The 8,269-nt window shown below is 35.9% G+C and overlaps 1 protein-coding gene across 1 annotated transcript; it reads right to left on the bottom strand.

Moving 5' to 3' along the window:
• Positions 1-661: 661 nt before the first annotated feature.
• zcrb1 (zinc finger CCHC-type and RNA binding motif 1) lies at positions 662-8,036 on the bottom strand. The gene is made up of 8 exons (XM_036576810.1): positions 7,883-8,036; positions 6,412-6,502; positions 4,989-5,017; positions 4,779-4,890; positions 4,572-4,679; positions 3,237-3,346; positions 3,061-3,133; positions 662-1,483 (listed from the first exon to the last, which is right to left on the bottom strand). The coding sequence occupies exons 2-8, from the start codon at positions 6,493-6,495 to the stop codon at positions 1,343-1,345; spliced, it is 657 nt and encodes a 218-aa protein (XP_036432703.1). The 5' UTR covers positions 6,496-6,502; positions 7,883-8,036; the 3' UTR covers positions 662-1,342.
• Positions 8,037-8,269: the final 233 nt, after the last annotated feature.

An 8,269-nucleotide genomic window follows, 5' to 3' on the forward strand; every position in this document is an offset into this window, starting at 1 on the left:
TCTGGCTTTTGAACTTTACACTATTAACAGTATGGATGGTCATTTTCTTCTTTGGCCCAAAGGACACAATATCCATTATTTCCATAAACAATCTGAAAGGTTGACTCGTCAGACCACAAAACACATTTCCACCGTGCATCAGTCCTTGTCAGATGAGCTTGATCCCAGAGAAGTTTCTGGACATAGTTGACGTATGGCTGTTGCTGTGCCCAGTACAGTCTTAACTGGCATTTGTGGATGCAGTGACGAACAGTGTTTGACAACAGTTTGTCAAAGTAATCCTGAGCCCATGAGGTGATATCCATTGCAGAAGCATGCCGTTTGATGATATTATGCCCCAAAGAGGGTGAAATACCTAAATTATTTGCAAAAGATCATTGAAGAATATTTTTTTTTTTAAACAGCCAGACTATTTGCTGATGCATTTCTTGGCAAGCCGCGACTCATCCTTGCTCATAAAGGATTAGGCCATTATATTGCCTCCTTTAAAATGTTTTTGGAACGTTTTACAATGTTCCTGGTCTTAAATTGCCCCTGTCCCAACCTTTTTGGAATGTGTTACAAGGATCAATTTCAGAGTGGATATTTTACGAAAAACAATTAAGTTAGTAAGATGAAACATAAAACATCTCCTCTTTGTACTATTTTTTTTAAAAGACAGGACAGGACAAATGGGATTTTCAAAGCACTTACTTCTGTTTTTATTTGCATTTGTACCAACTTTTTGGGAACTGGGATTGAAGGGGTGCAATTTTGACATGCAGTTTCAATTCTAAAATTATAGCCTGTATTATTAACAACGTCTTCAATTTTAAGTGGGTAAATTTAACCTAATAACACAGAGTTTGTGAACTGCACTACGTTGAGTTAGATCAGTCAGCAACCAAATATCCACATGCTGTGTACATAACACACTCATAACTAACAGTCTTGTGCTCTATGTTTAGCAAGCCTTAAGGCAGAAAAAGTGGATATGCTGTTTTTCTTTCCAAAAAACAGGCCTGTAGCTTATTTTAATAATCTCTAAATAAATTGCAATTGTAACAATGACCAGAAAAATCACAATTAGATACTTTCCCTTAATTATTCCTACTACTACTATTAATAATAATGAAGAAAAATGTACATGTGATACATAAGTTAGAAGTGAGAAAATATCATATTACCTGCAACCACTGGAACCAAGCTGAGGTGTTCTGAACTACAGCTTTGAACTGCACCAAGTGACAAAATAACGTAATGATATTTCACCTCCATCACCTTGATAAGCCTTTGAGGAAGCTCCTTATAAGTTTTGTCTGATGTATAACCTCACTGCATCTCAAGAACATCAAAATACTCGTCAGTCACTGAGCTCCTCCTCATCGCTGAAGTAGGTGCTCTTTTTGATCCTGGGTTTATGAGAGTCCTCTGACGTGGAAGCCTGGCTCGAGTCTGCAGTGGCCTGTTTCCTTTGTCTCTCTTCCTCCTCGATTCGAGCTTGCTGTTAAAAAAAAGAAATGAATGAAGATCTGCTTGTGAACATGCTTAAAAGCAACAGCACCCTACCCCCAAAAAATTAATAAATAAATATTTCTTTGTCATGGATAAGCCTAGTCTTCAACTAAACTGCAATGCTCAGTGATTTACCAGTGAAAATCTTTAGTTTTGGCTTTTTAGTTTGTGTAAAATCAACTGGCAGTTAAAATTGACCTTTTTTACCTGAATATTTCATGTCTCTGGTCAGATTAAGCATGATTCATTGTATATCATTCAATGGCAAAATTCTTGTTTTCCCATAATCCTCCATGTAAATGTAAAATAGTTTCTGGTTTTTGGCTACGTCCCCATGCACCAACGAGTGGGGAATAGTCATATTAACCACTATCTTGTGTTTCAACTTCCACTCCAACCCCCACATATCAGAGGTCAGAGACCCTCCCTGAAACACTTGGAAAAACAGCACGGAAGGAAAATGTGTTATGATATCCGATTCACATTGACGTTAAGTTCAGATTACAAGATGACATTCTACATACACTCTAAAGAAACAATAATAATTATATCAATTAGAGATGCACAACAGGAATCGGCAAATCTTTGTACAAAATCGGTAATCAGCCAATTTATTGTTTTTATTTTGGCTAATCTGTGTTGCAATTGCATGAGATAAATAACATGAGGCAGGTAAGTGCACTCAAGGCTGTATTTGAATGCTGCTGCTAAACTGTTACCAAAATATCACAGTATAATTATGCACGACTCATGTACCACTTTACTGTCATTCATGTTATTTAAATAGGCAGCCGATCAAATATTGCAAAAAATTAAATGCCAGTTTGGCCCATTAAAGCTACTCTATGTATGATTTGGGGACCTCTTTGGTGGAAATTGCACATATCAGTTTTGGGTTGGACCTCCACAAGTGGATGAATGTAATTTGTTTATTATTAATTATTATTTTTTATTATTTTCAATATTGCTAATATTGTTTTCTAAGATCGTAAGTGAAGTATCTACTACTGTCATTATATCGTTTGTATAATGCTGATTTACATTTGAGATCTAAACATTGAGATGGACCTGGTGTGAATGATGTTAATACGCAAAGACATGGTCAGACAAACTCATGCCAAATCTGGCCCTATGACGTCTTTGACTTTTAAATTATTATTTTAGGCTTTACTAGGCGACTTGCAGCAGTGCACGTACACCATATTTTAGTGTGCTTTTTTTCTCCTGACTCAGTAATGCTACTTCTTTTGCTTTTTAGAAAAGAAATTTTTATAGTGCTGCTTTAAAGAGCAAATAAGGTTGTTCAAATTGTAAGTCTGGCTAATAAAATGTACTGGAAATGTGCCAGTGTGTTTCATGTGTTCATTTAGCCCACGCAGTGTGAGCTTCTATCAAAAATCTATTAAAAATCTGTCAAAAATCGGCCAGCAGCCAATTTGGCTGCAAAGAAAGCAGAATCGGCCTTAAAAATCAATGATAATTTATAGCAGCACAAGCCAAACCCTGTGGAAACTGTGTAACTACAAAAATATTAGAGGAGCACTCTGACACTTCTTGTTCACTGACCTGGAAAGCAATTGCCTGACTTAAACTGTCAAGTGCAGGGTCTTCTCCCTTATCTTCACTTTCTTCTGGCTCACTGATGGGGAAAATAAAAAAAAACATGTATGTACAAAATACATTTTATGTAAACAAAGAGAAGAAATATGCAAATAATTACTAATGTATTGAAGGCTACTTACACTTCTTCAGTGTGCTTTATCTTTTTCTTCTTCTTCTTTTCCTTTTTTGGGGGAGGTTCTCTTTCTCCAAGCAAATTCTTTGGGCATGAGTAGCTTAAGTGACCATCCTCCTGTGATGAGTAACAGCATTAACAGGTGATTATATCTCATTTTCAATCGTAATTTATCTGTTAGGCTCATGCCTCTGTACAGCCAGAACCAGCACACAGCAGGACCCATCTGATTTAACATGTTTACTCTTAATAATTGTAAGCATTAAAAAAAGATAGTCAGAGTAAAGGATGCAGGCATGCCCTTTATTCTACACTTCGGATAAAGTGAATGAAAAGATGTTCTAAATGCATTTTGCCTGATGAAGTAAAACCTCTCCTTTCTTTTTCTAGTTTAGGACAGCTTCTCAGAGTAGGAGTGTTACTCTAAGATGAAATGCCTTTCCCCCCCTCATATTTACAATGACCTTACAGACAGGAACAGATTCTAGATCAGCACTCCTATTCTGAGAAACGTTATGAAGCCAGGCCCAGAAGTGCTTTATCTTACATAGAAATAACATACAGTCATATACAAACATTTTGGCACCCCTGGTCATGTGACATGTTTTGTTCATTTTCTCAGTGAAACACTTTTTTCCTAAGATTTTCTAAGTTAACACATCCTTTTCAAGTATCTGTTTTAATGACTGTTTATTTGTTGAGTTTTGGTTAAAAATAAAACATAGAATATAAAATGTCCCATTACTGTTGTAAAAACCACATTGTATGTTTTGTTTTTTTCCCCATCAATTTATCAAATTCAGCAAATAAAACAGTAATCGTGCCTTAAAATGTGCACAAGTGTCTTGTCTGTAGGGAACATGTTAACTTATTTTCATTTAGAAAATCAACTAAACGTAATTTAAGCAGGAGCGCCCAAACTTTTGCATACGACTGTACATATAATCCATGAGCAGTACAAAAGTAGTATTTTGTGGTGAACTTTGGCTTTGTTCACAAGGGAAACATCTGGTGAAGTAAAAAAAAAAAACATGAGAATGAGCTTTAGGTTAAAAAACAAACACTCTATACTCCAATCTATACCCTAATATAGGATAGGCTTCAGCACCCGTGACCCAGGAGGACGGGCGGCTTATATGATGAGTGAGTGAGTCCATAACTATTGTTTTGAATTGTTTTGTATTGTAGATGTGTATGAAACACTGAAGAACTGTAATGATCACAGTCAACAAGTTTATTTTGAATATTGAAATCTAAAATAGGCAGGAAAGATGATAAAAAGGCTGCATAAGTTCTATATATGACAGAACTCTGATTTACTAGAGAACTCCTGATAACTTACACCACACTCATAACACCTGGACTTGTCCGAGTAGTTTCTCCTCCGAATAAACTCAGCAGCTCTTCCATTATCGATGGCAATGCTGGCCTTCACTGTCCTACCGAACAACTGCAAAATAAACAGACAGTATAGTACATTATAGCAAAAACAACTTGCAAATTGATATTAGTAAATGGATAAGCAATGATTTATTGATTATGAACATACTTGTTTGTTGTTTAGTGATCGAGCACAATTATGGGCAGACTCTCTGTCCAGAAACAGCACGAACGCAACGCCTTTGCTCATCCGTGTCTGTTTATCCTTCACAACGGTCACCCTTGAAACATCACAAAGAAATTGCATGTGATGACACATAACTACTTGTTTTATCATTTAATATTTAGAGCAGAGTATAATCTGAGATGGTGGACTTACTTAACAACTTTTCCATATTTAGTGCACACCTTGACGGAGAAATAAGAACAGTTCAAAAGATTTCAGGTAAAACAATGCAAAACATTAAAATTTCAAACTCCATGCTGCTGTGCTTTTAGCCAGTCTCTTCTACGGGTGTAACAATACATATCGAAAAATCTAATTTGAAAAAGTGTCTCAGAATTTAAAACTGTATCACTACTATGCCCCTCTGTCCATCATTTACTTTCTTTTGTGGAAACCACTGTCAAACTATCCATCCTATCAGAGTTAAGTTGGCGGGAAGGGGAGGAGCATATCACTGTCGGAAGAAAACCTCGTATCTCCATTTTTGACGTTTTTCAGTTTTTGAGTAATTTGAAAATGCCTGTTCGTCTTTACATTGTGTGTAAACTTCATGATGAATGGACTAAAACAAAAGATCCAAAATGACTTTGAAAAAATTCCTGTTCCACTGACTTACATTAAAAGTAAAGTAGGTTTTTCCTTCTCCTGTAAAGTTATCATTTTGGAGATACAAGTTTTTCTTCAGACAACAGCGATATGTCATGCATGCACTTGTGCTCAATTTACTTTTTATAAATCAATTCTAAATTCATGTGGTTGTGATTTTTGTGGCTTAATTTGTTAAAAAGCTGATGGTAGGCACTGAAACATTTCTGTTTGAGAACTTTTATTTATCAAAGCCAAAACAATGTTTTCAGAAACAGAAGTCTGTACAGTCAGGACACATTTAACACACAAAATATTAAAAACCAAATAGAAAATTGTTTTGAACTTGGAAATATATGCATTGTTACACCTGTGGTGCACTGATTAACATATTAACATTTACATTATGAAGACAAGGCACACACTCAGGCAGCCCTTATTTTTGCTGTACCAAAAAATATATTGTACACTGTATCGTATCGAATTACATTTTGTTTTGTTACTTTGTTACATTAATGAGTGAAAAATTTTATTATATAGCCAAAGTCAAGGTTGCATGTTTACTTTTATCCCCACTTGTATTTGTGCATAATCCACTCTCTTCACTTGATGAGTACTGACAAGAAACTCACATTCTTTTTCTTGTGAAAATCATAGTGAGCGAAAGAGCTGAATGAATTGCAACATTAGAGCAAGATTTTAACACGGATACAAAAAACTCTCTGTAATTCAGAAAGCCCTTTATCTTGCTTGAATGACTGCTGGGTTATGAAGGCTACTCAAGAGAGCAACAGAGAACAGCCCAACAGATCCAACCAAACTGTTTGAACTGAGTGAATGTTTTTATCACAGCAGTCATACATCAACATATATAAAAACAGGTAGTATTGATAATAAAGACCACTGAATCCCAAACTGCAAAATCTGTGAAGTTCAAATGCTCCAACAGTCACAACAGCAGGGTAGTCAAACATAATGTGCAATAACCTACCTTATGCAAGTCATTATTGGTCAAAGAAAAGGGAAGATTGCAAACATAAACGGTGCTTTTGCTTGGTGCTAAGCCGCCACTCATGTTGCACCTGGAAAAGATGAAGAGAGAAGTAAGAACTTTTCGAACTGGATCAACAGCGGATTAGACATTTGACTACTGCCGAGTTACAAGGTACAAAAAGTCAACAAAAGTGAATGTGAATCAGAAATCATAACACTTTCCTTTCACACAGTGACTTATTTCTGAGCAAAACACAGCATAAGGGTGGGAGTGGTGGGAGCAGGATATGATATAGCTACATTAGCTTTTCCCGCCTGATAGTGCACAGTGAAGTAATCAAAAATCAGACGTGTTGTTACATTTTGATGGAATATTATAGAAAAACGAGAATTTTGTCTTTTAAACAAGATGATGTGATTAATAATGTTTAATATGACCAAGGACATGAACTTCAGAAAAATATATTAATTTTGAAATGTAATTACTTAAACATAATTCTGTGCAATATATTGTCTACACTAGTACACTGATATTGCCATTCCTTGATAGTGCTTTTCAGTTTTAGTGATATATTAGATAATGAGCATTACATCTATGTTAATGCCCATATATGGCAACCACTTGCTAAGCAGTTTATTTTCATGTTTAATCCTATTTTGTGGATTTTACTCATGATGTCCAGGACCTGTTAATTGCAGCGTATGTCATTTGTTGGGTTCCTAAGACTATTTAGATGCTACACAGTTTAAAAAGATGGTTCTTCAAGCGTTCTTTAATAAAGGCAAATGTGTTGTATATGGTTCACAATGCAAAAAAAAAAACAAAAAAACATTTAAGCATGAAATGGTTCTATGTGGAACTCTCTAACTAGAACTTTTGCCTTTACTAAAGAACCATTGACGAGCCATCTTTTTGAAGTGTGAGGTTATGTAAGTACTTTTTATTTTAGGAAAAGACTTAAGAGAAAAGAAGTTAAACGTGTAGCCTACCAGCACTCAGGACGCATGGGGTCAGGGACTTTAGTAATGCAAAACTTAAGTACCATCTGATACAGTCCTATGTTTAAAAACTATTGTGATGTTGAATTGTGTCAGTATCTCCAAGCACTACAAGAGTTTATGCTTGGCAAGCAGTACAGCTCGTTAACATACCTGTGCAGAAGTAACGTTATTCGGTTTCGTGTAACTTGATTCCTAAACTTCAGTCTCTGATTTCAAGTGATTTTATTAATTTGAGATGTATTTATGCAGGCTGGGAAGAAACGCATGCGTAGCTAATAAGATTCGACTTCTGCCAGCTAACCGAATCTAAATATACACCGTTATGTGCGGAATGTAGATTTACCTGCTTCAAATAACGCGAACTTTCTCTGTCTTACTGTTACAACCTGACAACTACTAGCATTCGGCTACTGCCCGAGTTCATACAAACACACAAGAATTCAGCACAGAAAAGCATTTCCTCTTACCGAACAAACAGCTACAGCGTTAGGTCAAAGTGTGTGTAGCTATATGAAGATAACGAGCATCCCAGTGAAAACAGGCACATCATTCACATGAACACATATACCACAGCTACTGGAGCCACAGCGTTAGCATCCTCTCCACAGCAGCACCGGAAAGGGCACATTCAAAATAAAAGCCCGAAACAGACACAGAACGTTTTACTGTGTAAGTAATAAAAAAAATAACATCTTTAAACTGACACTAACAGTAATTTACTTACTACTGTCCATTGTTATGTATTCATATATATAATGCATATAGTTTGAGTGAGTTAACCTTAGTTGTGACGGTAACCTCACACTGTATCACCACAAATGGACACTAAAGGTTTTACTACGTGTGAGTGTTTG

The sequence above is a fragment of the Colossoma macropomum genome, unplaced genomic scaffold, assembly GCF_904425465.1.
Source record: "Colossoma macropomum unplaced genomic scaffold, Colossoma_macropomum, whole genome shotgun sequence".
NCBI lineage: Eukaryota > Metazoa > Chordata > Actinopteri > Characiformes > Serrasalmidae > Colossoma > Colossoma macropomum.

Bases quoted from the DNA above. Each gene is read 5' to 3' on its own strand.
- zcrb1 (XM_036576810.1), bottom strand. From the start codon at position 6,495: ATGAGTGGCGGCTTAGCACCAAGCAAAAGCACCGTTTATGTTTGCAAT. The intron at 5,018-6,411 runs GTAGGTTATTGC...TTCTCCGTCAAG, and splicing joins CCAATAATGACTTGCATAAG to GTGTGCACTAAATATGGAAA. The intron at 3,347-4,571 runs GTAAGTTATCAG...TACTCATCACAG, and splicing joins CCAGGTGTTATGAGTGTGGT to GAGGATGGTCACTTAAGCTA.